At 36.3% G+C, this 19,690-nt stretch overlaps 2 protein-coding genes across 2 annotated transcripts; one reads left to right on the top strand and one right to left on the bottom strand.

Moving 5' to 3' along the window:
• Window positions 1–5,291: 5,291 nt before the first annotated feature.
• Window positions 5,292–8,869, bottom strand: LOC146135503 (very long chain fatty acid elongase 7-like). Its single transcript, XM_083395767.1, has 5 exons — window positions 8,737–8,869; window positions 7,185–7,372; window positions 6,751–6,831; window positions 6,178–6,349; window positions 5,292–5,449 (listed from the first exon to the last, which is right to left on the bottom strand). The coding sequence occupies exons 1-5, from the start codon at window positions 8,867–8,869 to the stop codon at window positions 5,292–5,294; spliced, it is 732 nt and encodes a 243-aa protein (XP_083251893.1).
• Window positions 8,870–15,122: 6,253 nt separating this feature from the next.
• Window positions 15,123–19,423, top strand: LOC146135502 (3-oxo-5-alpha-steroid 4-dehydrogenase 1-like). Its single transcript, XM_083395766.1, has 5 exons — window positions 15,123–15,252; window positions 16,664–16,808; window positions 17,658–17,827; window positions 18,551–18,806; window positions 19,357–19,423. Exons 1-5 carry the CDS (start codon window positions 15,123–15,125, stop codon window positions 19,421–19,423), a joined length of 768 nt encoding a protein of 255 aa, XP_083251892.1.
• The last annotated feature ends 267 nt before the right edge of the window (window positions 19,424–19,690 follow it).

Genomic DNA, 19,690 nt, shown 5'->3' with positions numbered 1-19,690 from the left:
TCTGAGCTGTCGTTTTGTTGCGGAACAAGTAAACAATTAGCAGCAAACTAAAAATAAACAATTGTAATTACAATCGCTAGAGTCACATACGCTTCGAAATATCATTGCAATTTAGGCGTATAATGTTACATAGCAGAAAATCGTCCTGGTATCCTTAAACGGATGTAGGCAAAACCTAAAAATATTTGATTAAAAACCGCCTGTCGCTTGTTTTGCATTGCCGCAGCAAGCTGATCTTATACAGCAGGGGTCGGCAACCTTTTTTGCAATGCGGACTGGTTTAAAACTGAACTTTTTTCGCGGTCCGACCAAAAAAACAAATGTAGGCCCACATTTAGGGAAATTTATTACAACTTTTTTTAATGCAAACATTAAACTTGTTTTGCCGCTAAGAGATGCTCCCACCTAAAGATTATTATACTTAATAAAACGGCAAATTAAACCCAACCGCGGCTAATTTTAAGCCGCTTTCTTTTTTTTTGTTGAATTTAGAATATTTTTTGAATAAGTTACACTTGTATTCCATTATCGCCTATTCCTCTATCTTGTAAAAAAAGAGAGAAAAAAAGATTCTTTCAAAAGAATCTACTTTGTATTATATATAATACCATATTTCACATCCCTTTTTTGACCTGGCCATACAAGACACTTTCTATAGTTACGTAATAACAAAAATAAAAAAAATTTAATCGGACAACTCTGCTACGGATCGGTAACGAACTCCTTGCGGACCGGCGGTTGCCGACCACTGTTATATAGGATATATGTTAATGTTATTAAATTCAGTCCAAAATGACACCCTATATTGCTGTAAAATTTGGTGCAACATGTCGTGGGCGTTGGAGTTTTTGTTTTCGAGATATTCAACGTTGCGCCAATAAGAGTTCTGAAGGATCCAGAAAGCTATTGATTTTATTTTCTTTTGTAACTTTTACAAGTTTGTCCTAATTCTATCTGGTATAATTTCTCCTATTTTGACTCAAATGTTGAGAAAATTTAAAGTAGCCTACTTGTTTTGTTTTTGCTGGGTATAAAATTAAATGTGGTATTGTGTTACTATCAGTTACTTGTACAAATTAAAATCGTTATATTATTTAAGCAATTCTAGAAGGGGTGTGAGAATTGGTTGGTGATTTGAAAGGGGTGCAGCAAGGAAAAAGGTTAGTAACCACTGATACAGATTAGATTTGTTACCTTGTTTAGGTTCGCCGAAAGCCATTGCAGGCTCTTCACCGAATCTGTTGATCAATGATGCAAGCAGAGCAGACTAGAAAAACAACTAGCTTGCAGTGAGGTTCGAACTGACGACCTCCGGTCAAGCCGGGACCGTCGCTCTACCAACTGAGCGATGCAGGCTCAGAGAGGAGCGAGTAGAGAAACAGCCATACGCCAATGCTTGCTCAATCTGTTAGTACAAGCAACTTCATATTGAAGGGAATTTACAGTACTATATCATTTATTCAATGAAACATATGTACACACATATGTGTGCTAACAACTGAAATCTAGCCCTTCTTGTTTAGGTTCTTAGAATTTTTAACATAAGACGAGTTTGAGCTCGAAGTTTGGGATGCAGTTGTACCAAGACCTGGTTCAAAGTGGAGGTGAGCAGGGTTTTTTTCAAGGTTTGGCTTGGGTGACAGCTAAGTAGTTTTAAGAGACCGCAAGTGTTTCATTTACCCCAATACGCTACACTTTGCAACTTTTTGGGTAACTTGCTTGAAGTTACTTTTGTCCTCTAAACCTTACATACACCATCGGCTTCCCTTTTTGCTTGCTCTGTCTCTAAATCATGTTTAGTCTGTAAAACTCCCGTATGTCTAAATCTACAATCAGTTTTAAACATGCTATACCACTCTGTAAACTGCACTGTATTTATAGCAGGGATGCGTATAGGTTAGGCACAGCCCCAGTTCCGACTCTCGACTCCAATTATTTATCAGTGTTGTAAACAAGTTATTGTGAAGTTATTTAAGTGCCAGTCAAGTCAATTGAACAATAACTTAGGTCCAAGTCAGGTCTTTTAGAATAATAAAAAGTCCCAGTCCAAGTAATCAGGTGCGCAAGTCAAGTCCAGTCAAGTTTTTTTATTCGAGCAAGTCAACCTCAAGTCTAGTCATTGTAAAAATAAAACTTTAAAATAATGAAAAAGTAAACTGTTCGCGTATGTGCAATAACTCGGCTAAAAATTACAAAAAAACGCAATATAAGGTATATAAATTGTTTCACGTACAAAATTGGGATAAACAGCTTAATTTTTAAGTCATTAGACCGTTTACATGCACCTTTCGCAGGTAGATTAGATTGAAGTTCAATCCGGATTAAAGAGAAATCCGTTCCAGAGTCGGAATTATGACGCGAAATTCAGGCCAGCTTGAGTGAACAAGCTGCACTGTATAAATATGTTTCGTTGTTACAACACAGTTTTGTTTTTCTGGAAATTTTAGAGTAGCCGACCTAAGCACGCTACCAGTGACCTGAATTGCGCCAGTCTAAAACAACAGTGGCTTTACGTAATATTCCAGTAGTACTGTCAAATACCGTCAATATGCCGCTCCTGTCAAGACCCAGATCCGGCCCCAATCTACAAACTATATTCGACCCATATACTCTTAACTAGGATGGATATACAGCAATCCTATTAAATCGAAATTGCAAGCCTGACTAAACCCATATTTATACAGACCCTATACGCAATAGCATTGTATATTACGCATATTGTCTTTTAGTAGCTCAATTTTGGACAGTGAAAGTTTATGTTCGTTGTATTCCGAAAAGCAATGCAAGCGCAAAGGTATATCATACAATTTTCGGGTTTTAGTTTATGATGCCATGGGGGAACAATAAATAATAAACCAGGTGAAAGACGAGGTACAAGGGATGGAAACAAGTAGGCGTGGGAAAGCATAGTTTAAGAATAAGATAAGGTAGAAGTAGCACATATAATGCAAATAACACATACAATGCCAATAACACATACAATGCCAATAACACATACAATGCCAATAACACATACAATGCCAATAACACATAAAATGCAAATAACACATACAATGCCAATAACACATACAAGCCAATAACACATAAATACAAATAACACATAAAATGCAAATAACACATACAATGCCAATAACACATAAATACAAATAACACATAAATACAAATAACACATAAAATGCAAATAGCACATAGAATTCAAACTAGAACGCGATCAAATAAAAATGCAACATATATCTGAGATAACGACCGGTACCTTTGGGGACTTTTTTCACCACTTTCATTTAACCGCTAAATTGGAATATGACGGCGTGGAAAACGTTCATATGTTTAACAACGATAAACGCTATTGTTGTAGCCCGTCTTGGATATTTGCTTTTGTGAATTTTGTCGGTTTGGGAATATGTTGGCAGGTGTATTCTGTCAAACGAAAATATGTTTGAAACTTGGTTTGTTGTTTGGGTAACTCTATATTATTCGAAAAGATTTGTCGTAAAATCTTTAGGTCTCCGGTGGTTCGCTATATTAGTAAGACGATACTTTATTGGACTACAAAATTAGGACGAAGCAGCGATTAGTAAACCTTTTGCTGTTCGTTCAGTAGTTACCTGCATATTGATAGTGTAGCGTGTATTGTCTGGAGTATAGTTTTAGGCGTAGTGTAAAAATGCAAATAAAACTTGCTTTTATTAATTAGAATGCGTTGGGTGCTCTTGGATAACTGTGAAAAATTGCTTCTTAGGTATAATGTTGTTTAAATGCAAATCATTCATTTGACTTTGAGGGATGTGGCGCACTAAGCAGCGTTAAATACATCCACATTTTGCGATATATTTTCATTAAATTAGTTGTGGGATTGTTAACCCTATAGCTGCAAAGTTGCACGGAATAAACGTAACAAAATTCCGAAGCTTAAAAAAACTTACAATGCGTTTACCTTATTGAGGCGTTAAGTTGCAAATGTCCTACTAACGATACATTGATCAAATTACAAAGGAGATATAAATCGAAAACACGAAAATAAAATAGGGTGATCCCAAAAATTTTGTTGTACATATTTTAAATACGTAATACGTGCGATCGAAGTGCGAAAAATGCTTTTATTAATACTAAGTTTGCTAAGCTTTCGTTTGAAAAGACAGATAAGATTTGTGCGAAGCGCGAAAACAATTTTCAGCCATTTTAAACCAGGAAAAATAGAGTTTTCCAAGGGCATAACTGGTTCTGTTCCTAGTGTTTTAACTAAATATATACATGTAAAAACGCGAACAAGGTAGAATAAAGTTGAAGATGTCAAATTAGCGTGAAATACCGAGTAAAAAATGCCGTAACAACCCTCTGGCCTTATCTTGCCCATGTATGTTCTATAGTCGCGATAGCCTACTATACTTGAATTGCAAAATTATATTATTATTACCAGCATTCGCCAAGTCAAGTTCACTAAACAAATACGTAATAACAGCCACAATACAATATAACTTACCACGCAACATGATGCAATTAAATTTCTTTTTTTCTCAATACTGGTAAACAATCTTTGGAAATTTTCCTTTGCTTGCCGTTTTCGTTTAAAAGTGTTTCTCTGGTTTTACTCGTAAGGTAAGATTTGAAGTAAAAGTTGGAGAAAAGTAATATCAATGTGACGGCGTAGACAACTTGCATCTTGGTAAGGAGGAGCGAGTACCCACAATCCTGGTGTATTATATTGTAGCCTACAGGGAACATTATCGTCAATTGGCACTGTGAAGAAAAAGGTGTATTTAAAATCCGTATAAAAACACCAGATCTGATGTATCTCTAAATTCTCGTGTTTTAAAATTTATTTATAAATCAAACAGAACGAAATATGGTGAAATGATTTCTTGGCAGGTTTTTTCATTTTTCTCTTTAACCTATAAAGCTGTGAAATATATAGCAGAGTTATTTTATGCCTGAAAGGATCGGACAAAAAAGAATAATTGATATTTACATTTTTTTGTTTAAGTAAAAGTACTTCATTTATTCCATTTTGTTGTTCCAACCAAAACATAATTGGATGAATAATGGTAAAATATCTCAAAAGGCGACCATATATTAACATACTCAAACAATTACCCAATGCGTATAAATTCATCTATATTTCTATCTGTACTACCAATGAGCCGGAATACTTAGTGAAAAAGGGTATTTATGTATGCGGTGCTGAATTGAATGCAAGCATAAAACATTGTGTACGTCTTATGTGGCACTAAGCACTGAACGACAAAGCTACATAGATTCTATCTAAAAATAATACATTCATTCATTTTGATCAATCACGTTTTTTGTACGAATAACAAACCCACCAGTTGCAGTTTGGTAATGTATTTCTTCCACCAAAGATATTTCTGCATGTGAGGTCCGAATGAGGACAAACAGTAGTAGGAGTACATCACCGTGTGCACAAAGCAGTTAATTCCACCGTACAAAAAAGCTAAATTGCAAGCAAAGCAAGGATTTTACTATAATTTGTCAACAGATTACGCGAACATAACTTAGGCAAGTGAATATACCGTACCACTACTTTAAATATGACTTCGGATTCAAGCATAACTTACAAATGAAATAACAACCTAATGAATTAAGTAAATCAAATTACTTGCAACCAGGGCTGTGGAGTCAAAATCGGCTTTGGGAATCGGAACTCGACATATTATGGTGGAGTCGGACTCAACTATACGTAAAATTATCAGAGTCCCGAGTCCGACGTGTACATGATCAGTATCAATTTTCGAATCTGTACGGCCGCAAAATGTAATTTGTAAAGATGGAAAAATGGTGAAATATGTCGTCCACATGTTGTGGATGGGTGAGGTGTATGGTATACCTATTAGTGGATTACTGTATATCCATCCTATTTTGATTATGTAAACGGGCGAATGCAGGCTGTAAAGTCGGACTCGGTAATTGATAGATTTCGCAAATTTGCTTTGGGAATCGGAAGTCAGACTCGGGTTCCGTTTTTTTCAGCCGGAGTCGGATTTGGGTTATTTTAAACCGACTCCGCTGCCCTGGTGCAACGAAACTATCACCCACTCATGATTTCAAAATGATTCATCTGTCTTAAGATTTTAACCTTCCAGAGAGTGTTTTGTGTGGGTAATGACAATGTCAAACACTGGGCGAACGAGTTACGATTATTGCGAAGCCCTGCTGACTTACTCATTCCGCCCGCAGCCACTTTCATGGAGACCCAGATGAAGAAAACCATGGAAGAATGGTGGTAAACGTGCAAGAACGATATCTGGTTGTACTTCTTGCGCATTGCAAACAGCAACGTTTCCAGCATTTCGATGTACTTGGAAATGTAATACAGCCAGCACACTCTGGCGAGCTAAATATAAGAAGAGCAAGGTTTGGCCTTAAAATATTGTGCAGTTTGTGAATTAGGATTTTTAAGGATTTATTAACAGATACACACACATATGTGCTTCACAACTGTGGTCTAGCCCTTCTGGAGCTGCTTTTTGACCAAACGATTACGTCTTACGTATCAATAGTACACCGAAAGTCATGGCCGACCAACCGAATCTGTCGATCAATGATGAAACAACTAGCCTGCAATGGGGTTCGAACCCACAGTCTCCGGCCTACGGTCCAGGTTAGTTTGATCGACAGATTCGGTTAGTCTGCCATGGCTTGCGGTGTACTTTCTTTTAAGGATTAAGGTCTTAGTATACAAGATTAGTTGCCGGTAACTTTCCATGTGATATATGAAGACTATTATACACTCACCCTCATATTTTGGTACTCTGTGTCCATCTGGACCGGGTTGCAAACCCAACTAAGTCTGGACATCACAGCCGATGCAAAAAACTACACATGAATGCAAGTGTAGAGTAAAAAATAAAAAAGTATATATAATTCAGCAACTTCGCATCACGTAGTCTAAAATATTTAAATCAAATATAACATGGAAGATATAAACAGATTCCAAAACAGGTAAATGTTATACAATTTAAATCTGTTGTTGTTTATTTATATTTTTTATTATAGTTTTTGTTTGTGGATAAAGGCCCATTTTTGGCATTTCTTTTGTTTAATAGTTTTTTTTCAAAAAAATAACAACAACGAAAGCGACTAATTTGAACACACTATATCGACTGTAAAAAACTAAATTAAAGTAGAGTGGTCACACTTTTCCGATGGGTCGCGTAGGGAAGCTATACCTCGTAACACATGTATGCGGATAAACACACAAGTGCAAAGTTGTAGGCAATTAGTACTGGGCGAAGTTTAACATCAGGCCATCTTGACGTTATCTTGCGCGCGTTGACGCAAAACAACAGGTAGACTGCAATTGTTACCAATGGGTAGAGAGGGGTGTCAACCAAAGGCCAGCCTTTCGTGCGAAAATCTAAAAAAATAGTTCATATAAAAATCCATTTCAAAGTATATAAGCACAATGTTTTATAGCGGTGCTTCTCTTCAATAACCTGCCGAAAGTTTAAGTTATTCTACAAGCTTTTATTAAACCCTAACTATATAAGCTGTCGCTCAGTCACAAAACAAGAGTTGACAAAGTTTAATTCTAATACATTTGCATTACTGCGACTTCGTTGCTGTTTCCATTGACCAATTGTTAGATTTGAGGCTTTTTATGATATAAGTCGATCATAAAAACTTTCCACCGGCCTGTATGAAAACAATCTATTTACTTTGTTTGTTCTTGATAAGGCTAAGTATAACACCTAGAGAAGTCCGATAATGTCGAATTGTAGACGATACTTTATGCCAAGTGGTAGCACCGGTATACTTATCCGATACTGGGGTGGCACTCACGAAACCAAATATAACCCAAAAAACGGTCTTCGACTATTTCAATGTCATCAATATTGCTTATTACACTATAGCAGGGGTTCTTAAACTTTTTTTTTGACGTCGCGTGGACCACCATAGCCAATTTTTTTTAAATGACGTCACAAATTGACGTCACAATACAAACAAACTTCATAAATTTGTTGATTCCGGTCTAAAAATGTGAAAGTGAAATGAGGTCTAAATACAGTCAGTGCAAAACCGTTTTGTTTTTAATTAAACTGCTGTCTTTGAAAAAATGATTACTTTTTAAATATACACTACTATTTCGATTTGGCCTTCATGGACCCCCTAAGACTAATTCACGGACCCCCGAGGGGTCCATGGACCCCAGCTTAAGAAGCACTGCACTATAGTGATGACGTCATTGGTATCGGAGCGGGTCGTGATCTTTTATGTCCAAAACATCTTGTTTCGGTATCGGAAAAAAAAGTCCAGTACCGGACATCCCTGGTACCACCTATCCCATTTATAAAGCATGATAAATGCAATGTATGCATTTGTGGGCAAACTTTTTACATGATGTCAGGCATTCAGGTGTGGAGATGATAGAGTGCTGAGATTTTCACGCGACCAATGAGCCAAGTATAATGGTTTAAGGAAATAGTGTAAACCGACTGCAACATAATAAGAAAAAAATTGTAAAAAAAATTCAAAAAAAAAAATTTTTTTGCGCTTTGCGAGATTATCGTAGCTTCATAATTCCACAAAGGCACGCCAGTTACTTAAGAACACAAACTCTCTTAAGATTACTTGAGTTATGACGTCCGTTATGACTTAACTGGTGATGTCATAATATGTAAGATCCTTTATTACGATGGCAATTAAAACTTTTTTTTTTCTTTTTTTTTTAACTTTTTTAGTTGAATCGAGCGACGGATTTATGACAAGCAAGCAACCCACCTCCACTTTGAACCAGGTCGTTGTACAACTGCATCCCAAACTTCCAGCTCAAACCAGCAGGCGAACCCTCACTGAAATAAAGACTGGATGGAGCAGGGGCGGACGGCCCCGGGTAAGCAACACTGGGCGACATCTAGCTATCAAGGCAGCCGACTTTTAGGATAGTATAACTAATTAATGTTATAAAGTTTATGTTAAAAATTATGAGAACCTAAACAAGGTAACAAATATAGTCTGTATCAGTGCTTACTGGTTACTAACCCTTTTCCTTTGCTGCAGCATAAATCACACAACAATTTTCGAAATCCTTTAAAATAACCAAACCATTCTTGCATCCCCTACTAGAACCGCTTAAATACCAAAACCATTGTAATTTAATTTTATACAATTAAGTGACTGATAGCGCAGTAATACAATACCAAAATGTAAGTTGATTTACTTTGAACTGCGCAAAGGAATAAACTACAGTTGGACTAATACATTTTCTTTGTCTGATTCAGCATCCCAGCACCCTCCTTGAACAGTTCTCGCAACCAAAAAATCAAAACCAAAAATCCCAACGCCCACGACATGTCAAACTTCAAATTTTACACCAACACAGGGTGTCATTTTGGACTGAATTTAATAAAATAAACATAGAGCCTATAATATCATCTCATTGCGGCAATGCAAAACAAGCGTCAGGGCGTTTTTTTTCTTGTACATTCGTATAAGGATGCCAGGACGATTTCCTATGTAACATTATACGCCTAAATGACATCACCATTTCACAGCGTATGCGACTCCAGCAATGGTAATCACATGCTCTTCTTTTTATATTGCTGCTAATTGTTTACTTGTGCCGCAACAAAATGGCTGCACGGAGAAATGTTACTCGCTAACAAACCATAACACGAAACACCCAAACTGCTATACCTATAACATACTGCTATAACTAAAGACTCAAACAAATCATCTTAACTCAGAAAAGACAACTGAAGTTTATTTGCGGTATTGTCCTGCTAGGCCAGTGGTTTCTCAAACTTTTTGTAAAAAATTACGCAACGGTCCCCCAGAATGTTTTTTAATTGCTTACGGTCCCTTAAAATTATACACAAATACTGTAAACACAAAATAACACGTTGATCTTAATGGTATCAATGAGACGGGTGCACTTGCTTCTTTACTATCAGCTCGGCAATGTTAACCTCTAATGAATCATTTCATTTAAGTGAAGCTATCACGATCAGTTTTAAACCGTGACCGTACACTGTACCGCCTACAATGTCAGCGCAGCAAGCTGTAAAAACGTAATTCTGACTAACACGACGCATGACTATGACGTCATAATGGACAATTCAACTCAAAGCGTGCAATAAAGTGTATGAACAACTAATGAGCTTGGTTTGGAAAAGTAAGTTGCCTGAAAATTTTATTGCACAAAAAATTATCTTCTTTAGGAGCGCCGTGTTGATTTTTTGTTAGGTGCTTCGCGGTCCCAGAAAATTGTCTCGCGGACCCAGTTTGAGAACCACTGTGCTAGGCCTATACACAGGGTTACCATCTGCTAGGACCAAAAAATAAGCACGCTTCTACGAAAACATAAGCACGCTACTGATAACTTGGGGTGCAAATAACTGTTAGGATTTACGAAGGCGGGCCAGGTATAATATTTCTTGTCGATCTTTAGCTTGATTATTATCGTTAAACGAAAGAAATATCAGAAACCAAGCAATGCAAACTGTTAAGGCTCAATAAACTCTAAAATAAGACAAACTAAGCACACAACTCAAAAATAAGCACGTTTCTTAGAAATAAGCACATTAGTATTTTCTAAGACACTGCAACCAAAAATAAGCACAAATCTTAGAAATAAGCACGGTATGGAAATCCTGCCTATACACTATTGTGGCCGAATTCGGTTTCAAATAGATAAATATCTGAAGTGATGCTTGAAATTTACTGCACGAATCAGTTGCCCTGACCTGCATTCTAACAAGACTTATCATTGTGCACGACATTGCTAAACTTTGACTGATCCTTTGTATTTCATTTTTACACCAACACCGAATAATTTGAGTCAAACTTGTCGATGTCCAAAATTATATTTTTTAATTGCCACAGCGGTTTGTAAATAAAACGTACAAAATCAAACTGGCAAAATCTAATATTTAGCCATGTTTCTGTTTACGTCTAATTAGAAAACGTAGCCAATCTTGCTAAAATACCTGCTAAAATGTTTGGTAAAACAGGTAAAATTCATAAAGGTTTACTACCGCTATTCATAAACATCAATACTGTAATGACTTATGCCAAAGACTTGTTTTAAGTGCTCTTAAGAATATTTTAATTTAGATGCTATTTAGATTTTAAGTTGGTTTGTATTACCAAAAAAACTTGACAAGCCAAGCATTCCGCTTATATATTCTTTTTTGAAACGACAGATCCATGTATTGTGTTCCAAAGAGTTACTTAAAATTAATCTATTTCTTCTTGCAAGTTACTTGTGGCACACCCTGTAAATTAACACCTCCTTAAACACAGTTCCTGCAATTTGCTCGTTTCCTATTGTTGTTTTGCTGAACGAGTATTGCATGCGGTTGAAGATAGAACACCCAGGATAATTTTGAGTCCAAAACAAATATTTTTATTGTAAGAAAAACAGAAGCACTTTAAAATAGATTATAATTTTCTACTCAAACTTTAGACCCTTTATCATTTTCACTTTTTATGGATTGGTATCACGTTAACTTGTATCTTGGTTTTAAAGATTGTTTATTTTACACAAATGGGTCGGCCGGTCGGTATATACGCTTAGCGATTAGATTAGAACGAATGCGGTGCTACTTTTGCTTCTTATGATTAAAGCTGTTTGTCACAGTCTCAATCCTTTGCGTTTATGATGCAACCCTGTGACTCATCTAAATTCTCAATCGTCAAAAGAGGCATATTTTTATCTTGTTACAAGCTCGAATTGTCAACCGCGTTTCATGTTTTACCCACCGCAGGCATTTCGTATTAAGGACCAACTAGGATTTAGGTGTGGTGCTTTCTTAGAAGCTGTATGGTAAGTTGAAATGCACTTAGGTGTTAGGTTTTTTATAAGTAATTACAGCGTAGTAAAGTTCTATGGTCGTTCTCGGTGGAAGTTGCTATATATTATATACTATTTATGAGTAGTGTCTACTTCGCACCGGTTAGAGAATTTACTATTTATGTATTATGCCGTACTATTTGTTTTGGTTACCAGCTACCAACCGACATGCTTAAGCAAATCTACCTCGCCGATTCCGTGATTTTTTTTGCCATCACAATTATATGCACGATTGCCTCCAAAACGCGTACGAAGTATCACGGGGAAGATTAAAAACCTAAAGTTTTGTTATGAGCATTTTCATCCTTTTGCTAAAAATAAGGCCTTCTTAAACGCAGTTGTAAACTATATTGGTGCCTTTATCATTGCACCCAGGGGTTCCCAACCTTTTTTGCTGCTGGTACCCCTTTGTCAGGTCAGAGCGAGATATATATTGCTAAATTAAATTGCTTTTATAGCTCAATTAAAGATTAAACCTGTATTTCACTAAAAAATGTGAAAATTGGAACGAAATCGATGTCACTCCATGGAACCTGTGCACTAAAAAGGTTCCCGACCCCTGATATAAGGCAGCCCGTAATTCATCTGCAGATAAAAAAAGCATTGTTACAAGACAACGAGGTTACAACAATTATTTGTAGGTAATTGCTTGTTTTTTCTAAAGCAAAGACCTTAATGGCACAATTCCGAAAATAAAACTGTACTGCAAAATCTGTATGAAAAGCTGCTCTATGGCCCAAGGATCTTCGTAACCCTTGACGTTCAATCACGTACCCTTTGGGGTACGAGTACCCCCGGCGGTTGGAAACCCCTGATTGCACCCCTTCGAATTACTTACCAAACCATTTACCAGTTGCTTACAAATTAAACGGCAGTGTTTGTTTTTTTCATAATTTCAAAATTTGGGGCAAAAATGCTGCTCTGGATTATTTTCTCTACATTTTGTCTTATATTTGTATAAATTTATTATTAGTAGTCGTAAAAAATAGGTCACTCATAGTGTATTTGGAGTTGTCTTGAATGTCAGTTAGTTCAGAGTTTCACAAGAAACACAATAACCTTAAAAAACATTATTGGTGAAATTGTGTGCGATGTCGTGTTTTACTTTGGCATCGTTAATATATTCCGTTTATCTTTATACACATATGCATTTTATGCCGTTGCCTGTTAATTACTGTATAAGATAAGTGTATATGTAAGATACTTTTCAAAGAACTATTGGTTGCACATAACGTGTTCTTCTTGTATCGCATACAACCATTATTTGTAGGACAGGAAACCTCTCAGAACGGCGAAACACGAAACCGATGTGTTACGGAAAAGGCGTTTTGCAAATAGATCGCAAAATACCGCGGCGTTTCTTTGAGCGCATAAAACAGCATTATTTGACTATTTTCTTAAATTCATAGAGAAAGAAAGCGAACCGTTACGCAAACGGTAGAAATGTTCCATATATCTTTAGTAAAACGTTTGCTGTCTTATGCCACATTGGTGAAGCCAACTGACCCACAGTGAAAAGCTGAAACACTTCATACATGTACGAAATTTCCCGCAGTCAAAAAAAAAAAGATTATTACATTCGAATCAGTAGATATTTAGTCTGTTTATGTAAAACAAATATAAAGCAAAAATGTTTATACCTATATTCACTAAACAGCAGTGTTTTAATGACAGAAATCAATGACTTGACTTAAGTGCTCGTATGTAAGTCATTATTTCAAGTGCTGCATGATGTGACTCGACTTAAGTTCGAGCCAAAATCACTTGACAAAAATGACTTGCTTTGGAATTGGAAAAGACTTGACTTTAATGAAAATAATTCAATTCAATACAGTTTAGTAAATAGGGTTTTTATATTATTTATTAAATTATATTCTTAAAGGAAATAAATGTTAACATGCTACTTGTTTCGCTTTTTGGTGTGATAATATGTTTTAGATAGCAACGCGTTCGCCAATTTATAACTTCAACATTTGTATTTATGACATATCTGTGACTAAAATTTGACGTGTTTTGGCAATGGCTCGGACTGGGTTTTGACTTGCTATTTATTAAGGAGACTTGACTTGGACTTAAGTTAATTTAAAAAATGACCTGTGACTTATCTATCCTAACCTACATATTGTGTTTTTCAAGATAAGGATCTGTATACAACAGAGGGAAAAGGTAAAGACAACTAGTATGAACTTAAACCACAGTGCAAAGCGTTCCAAAGTCGCAACCAAACACTTGATAAATTATACGTACCCTTGCCCAAGTTTTATCGGTTAAAACATTAGACTTAAAGAATCGCATATAAACGGTTGTTGTTGGCTTTTTCTTGGTCATTCCGTGGCCATTTTTGAGAAAAGGTAACAAAAAGTCGGAAACTTTTTTAAATGTTTCCACCAGGAGGTCAGTAAAAAGCTTGATTACGAAAAGAAAATGAAGACGTAATCCAGACAGAAAGCTGTGCGGTAGCAATCACTGGCAACTTAGAGAAAAAAGTAACGTTTCAGAGCCAGCTAAAAGCTTGTGTGTGAAGAAAGAACAGTTCATAGTGAAGTTATAGATGTACAAGTTGGCGTACGTGCAGTGGATATTGTTGGGTTGTCGATTTAAGTCCAATTAAAGTCATTTTTGAAAGATTTTAAGTCCAAATCAAGTCATTTTGAACGTATAACATGCAAGTCAATTTCCAGTTAAGTGTATTAAAAGTAAAAACGTAAAGCTATTGAAGTTGGTTATTTATGACCTGTACCTCAACTAAAAAATAACACAAAACGAAACATATATCAAGCAACGAAGCTAAACTTCGCTCTACAAGCTTTTATTGCTACCTAGTGGCAGGGCTGCGGAGTCGGACTCGGGACCCAGGACTCGAGTAAGACCTCGTCAAACTACCCGAGTCTCGAGTCCGACATGCGCATGCGCAGAACCGAATTTTAAAACTGATATGGCCGCCAAATGGAAATTGTAAAGGTGGAATATTATATTCGAACCTCACTAGAGGCTAGTTGTTTTTCTAGCCTGCTCTGCTTGCGTCATAGATCAACAGATTCGGTGAGTCTGCAATGGCTTTCGGTGCACAGGGTAAAATGAACTTAGTATTTGTATTATTTGTATATAACAGATAGAGGGCAGCTGATAAAAAGCGATAAGCGTACTTTCAAAGGCTGGCGCATTTTACTCGGTATGCTAGGAGAGGAATACGCCGCCGAGTTAATCAAAAAGTAAACATTTTAACTCCATTGCGCCACCACGTGATAAATTTGTGTGTAAAAATCAGAGGCTGGATATTGAAATTGACAGTTAGTTGACCCTTGTAACTACAATGCGCTACAGCCTAGCATCAGTTCAGTGGGCTACGTACTGTGTGGTGGGGAGTGGGCTTTTAAGTTTGGTCGCTTGCTTTGCTGGAAAGACGGCTCAGTATGGAAAACACATCAAAGAAGGCATGGCAGGTGTGTTCAATAGGCCGTTTAATTATTTTGGCAAGTTTACTCTACGCAACACGTCAGCTTAATCGTAATGCTCGCTGTACGTATTCGTCTATTGAATCAGTAGTACAAGCAATCTAATATAAACGTTAACCGATATAGCGACAAAATGGAAGTACTGCAAAATTGCTATAACTTTTTGGCATTGAAAGAAAATTGCACAGACCTAATTTGATATTTTTAAACTATAAAAAAACATAATAATGAAGGTAAACTGTTCATTATGAAACGACCATGTTATAACAATTTGCTTTTTATTTCTACAAACAGTACAAAATTGCACTATGCAATGTAACCGGTAAACATATCATTTACATAAACAGTTATTCGAGGTAGTGCTGTACAGCAAGGCGTATGATAAGCTTATTTGCACACCCAGGTTCTTCGTACATGTTTGCCTGTTTGAATTCATGTTTGCTTCGGCCGTTATATCACATAGCTTATAGCCTCATTTACAACATACAAAGCACGACTAGCCAAGGGTATTCAATCAACGCACAAACATTGTTCATAGCTAAAATATTGAGCACGCAAAATAAGCGTTTCAAAACCTTTCAGAATTCCAAAACCAAAGCAACATGCTTTCGCTGTATGGTTTAGATTTCACAACTGGTTTGATCGACAGAATTTAAGGTGTTTATTTTGTTGATGCTGTCTAACGATTTGATTTAAACGCGTTCGTGCCATAAATAAATGACCTGTTTTAACATCGCATGTGTATTACGGAAACACTAAACCAGAGGTTCTCAAACTGTACGTAGCAACGTCTGGTGCGTCGTATTAATCTTCCAAGGGCGTCGCACAATGATTCCGTATCGAAAGTCAACTGTAGTAATACAATGCTCCAGATATTATTATTCCCTGGCGTGTGTTTTTCAATCCATTAATTACTGTGCCAGTCGGTTATGATTTAACAATCACACATTTTTACGTCAAAATAAGTGCTGTTTGCTGTAGTGTAGAAGTTATAGTTATATCAGTAGCCTACAATAGATTTAACTACGAGGAAACCATAGTCACTCGCGTGTTATTTGCAGCCAAATATATGCCAGTAACAGCACGATCCTAATATGCTTAAACGTCAAGAAGAATCATGACATTCATAATCCGTGAACTAAAGTTTATCGATCTGCCTACACGTCACACCCAAAATGGTATCGGAATTTCTAGCGTTGGTTTTTTTAGATGTAGTTACACTGTGTGCTTTTTTACACAGAAATAACTAAATAAAAATTATTAATAATTCCTATTATCAATTAGTGCGTCGCTAAATCGACAACTTTTATAATGGCGTCGAAAAAACAAAGTGCTTGAGAACCACTACACTAAACCTATCAAAACGAGCCTATACGTCAGTTTGTTGTTATTTTTAAAGTGATCGACGCGAGATGGGCTTGGCTTGTTCAGGAATTACCGTCTTTCCTTGTACCGATCTGTATTCTGAGCGACGTGGGACTCTACAATGTTTCCGCGCCAAACCTTATCGTCACCTGCCTGTTTGTGCTGCACTATTTTCAAAGGTCAGTTATCCCATCTACTTGAGCTGCAAAACCCGATAATTGCTAAGGTGTTGCATATCAACATTCAATTAAAAATAATTAAAAATATCATTACTTTCTTTAATACACTTCTACATGGGCACCCTTAGTTGCACGAAGCACATCTAAACGGTTAATTTAGAAATTTTGTCTGAAACAATAAAGTTTAGTGTCAATAAAAACTTTATGAAATACTGATTAACATAAAACAAACCTCATTGCGATATCTCATCATTTCTTTTTTTAATAATTTTTTTAAATTGTAAAGAGACTTTATGGACACCCTGTATATCATCACTGCAACTTATTGATTAACCCCATTTGACTGCGACTGGCGTTGTTTCGTTCAACTTACAAAACTGGATGTAAATTGAGTTTCTGAACCCTTTGTGGGAGGGGGCACAAGGCGATGGCCACCCAAACCATATGTTTTACTTATTTGAACTGTTTAAATGTAATTTTGTTCGCGTTTTGGGTATCTCTTTCAGAGTTGTAGTATGTTTTGTCGATATGAATTATAGTTGATGAATTTTTGCCCTTTTTGCAACATGGTCATTGTAACGCGAGTAACACCTATCTAACTTTATGGTATACGACTATTAGGCATTAGGACCTAGTCCTATCTTGGTCTTATTCCGAACTATGTTTTATTTCGACGTTGCAACGTAACCTAGGGTTAAAACAAACGTAATCTTACTAAAATTACTCTAAAACACTTTAAATCGAAGTTAAGTCGTTTGCCTCATTTAATTAGGTCAAGTCAAGTAGTTTTGCCCAAAAGATAAGGTCTAGTCAAGTTTTTAAAAACAGTTACTTACGTTTGTCTTCTAGGACATTTATCTACACTTATTTGATGAGCAAGAAAAGTAAGAAGATGCCAATACGATTTGTAGTTATGGCCTTCATGTTTACCAGCTTAAATGGTTACGCCATTGGGGCACATCAAGCCAACTTTGACCAGCTGACATCAGACTGGATACGGAGTCCTTATTTTGTCTGCGGTAAGAAATAAATTTGACTTACGATAACGGACTTCTTTATATATTGCAAAGCCGCTATAAACGGGGGCGAAACACGAAAAACTGGTGTTAAATAAATTCCTTTAAAGCATGTTTCAGAGATTGAAAACCGGATGTTATACTTACCTTGGTTCATATTTTCAAGGCGGATTACATTCAATCAAAGCGCAAAAATGCATTTATAAATTTTAAGCTGGGCGTTTGAAAGAATGCCAAAGTACAGACGCCTTTTGCCTGTGAACATACCCCCCTAAAAAAAAAAAATTAAACATACGAGAAAGAAAGAGGAGATCCGCGCGAAAACAATTCCATTTTAGCAATTAAAACAGAAAAAATAAAGTTTGGCTGTAGGCTATGACTGCAACTGTTCCTAGAAAGAGTGACGTATATATCATGATACAACCAAACAAACCAAATATCGCGCTTGTTTTGTTTTTGTCCCTTACCTTACTTTAAAGTGAACATTGAAAAACAGCCTATATAAAATATAGTTACACATATTTTGTCAAATTAGGGCAGAAATACCAAAAAATTCTTTAAGGAAAATACGCGGCCCGTTTGAAAAAACCGTAAAAAAAGTTATCAACAATATAAAGCAACATTACTAGGATATTTTTTAAATAAATGCAGGTTTACATTCTATTTTATCCTGGAGGAAAATTTTAAAAGCTTTCTCTGGCTTAATTAAATGAGGAATTTTCTCAGGTGTTCTTCTTTGGTTTGTCGGTTTCGCTATCAACCTACACAGCGACCACATCTTGCGAAATCTCAGAAAAGGCGACGAGAGTGGCTACAAAATTCCCAGGGGCGGTCTGTTCGAATACGTGTCTGGGGCAAACTTCACGGGCGAGATAGTAGAGTGGGCCGGACTGGCGATGGCGTCAAACTTTGCCCTTCCACTCTCTTGTTTTGCCTTTAGCACTCTTCTCGTAGTGGGGACTCGGGCAATTGGACATCACAGGTGAGATTGGAAATAGGTTCCAAGTAAGTCCATGCGAAATGACTTAAGTCAAGTCAAGTGATCGGTTACCCAAGTCAAGTCAACTTCAATTCAAGTCCCTGTCATTAAAATAAAACTTTTAACTATTAAGTTTGATAAATAATTAAATTTAAAAAAAAAAGTGGCTGGTTGAAAACATTAACTTCAAGTTTAACACAAGTCATTTGTGCGAAAGACTAAAGTCAAGTTATTTTGCCAAAAAAAACCTAAGTTAAGTCAGGTCATTTGAAAACAGTGACAAGTCATTACAGCACTGGTAGATGCTCAAACAAAGTTCGCGAAAGTTAAATATGTTTTTCTTTTTTATTTCGGCAATTTACACATTTCTCAAAGCTTAAAAGTCTTTTTTTGTTTACGTAGATTGGTTTCCTTTAAGATTCTACATGCAAGCTTATTTGCCAACTCTATGGAGTCGTTTGTTAACTTGATAATCTCAGAGGAAAATGACGCATGTCCGATAGTTTCGCAAAGAACTGGTTGTAGAGAAAATATTTTTTGTATGTTGTCACAGGTGGTACCAGCAAAAGTTTGAAGACTACCCAAAGGGACGAAAAGCGGTCATTCCTTTTCTAATCTAAAAAAGCTCGAAAATCAATAAGATATATAGAATTAGTGCATCGACTCGAAATAAATCGGCTTTTTGTCAAACTATTGTCGTCAACATTTAGTTTTCTCTTTCGTCGGATACTGCTCACGGATGAGTGTTTTATTTTTTAGACATCTTCTATTTTAAATATAGAATTGCAACAAAGAGTGATCTAAAAAGAAGACTATTTATTAATAATGATTACAACTAAGGCGAAATCAAGTTGGTGTTATTTTCAAATATAACTCGCAAATCTTTT

This window comes from Ascidiella aspersa, chromosome 8, assembly GCF_963924565.1.
Source record: "Ascidiella aspersa chromosome 8, kaAscAspe10.2, whole genome shotgun sequence".
Lineage (NCBI taxonomy): Eukaryota > Metazoa > Chordata > Ascidiacea > Phlebobranchia > Ascidiidae > Ascidiella > Ascidiella aspersa.
The sequence above is the reverse complement of the archived record's forward strand: the minus strand, read 5'-3'. Positions and strand labels throughout refer to the sequence as shown.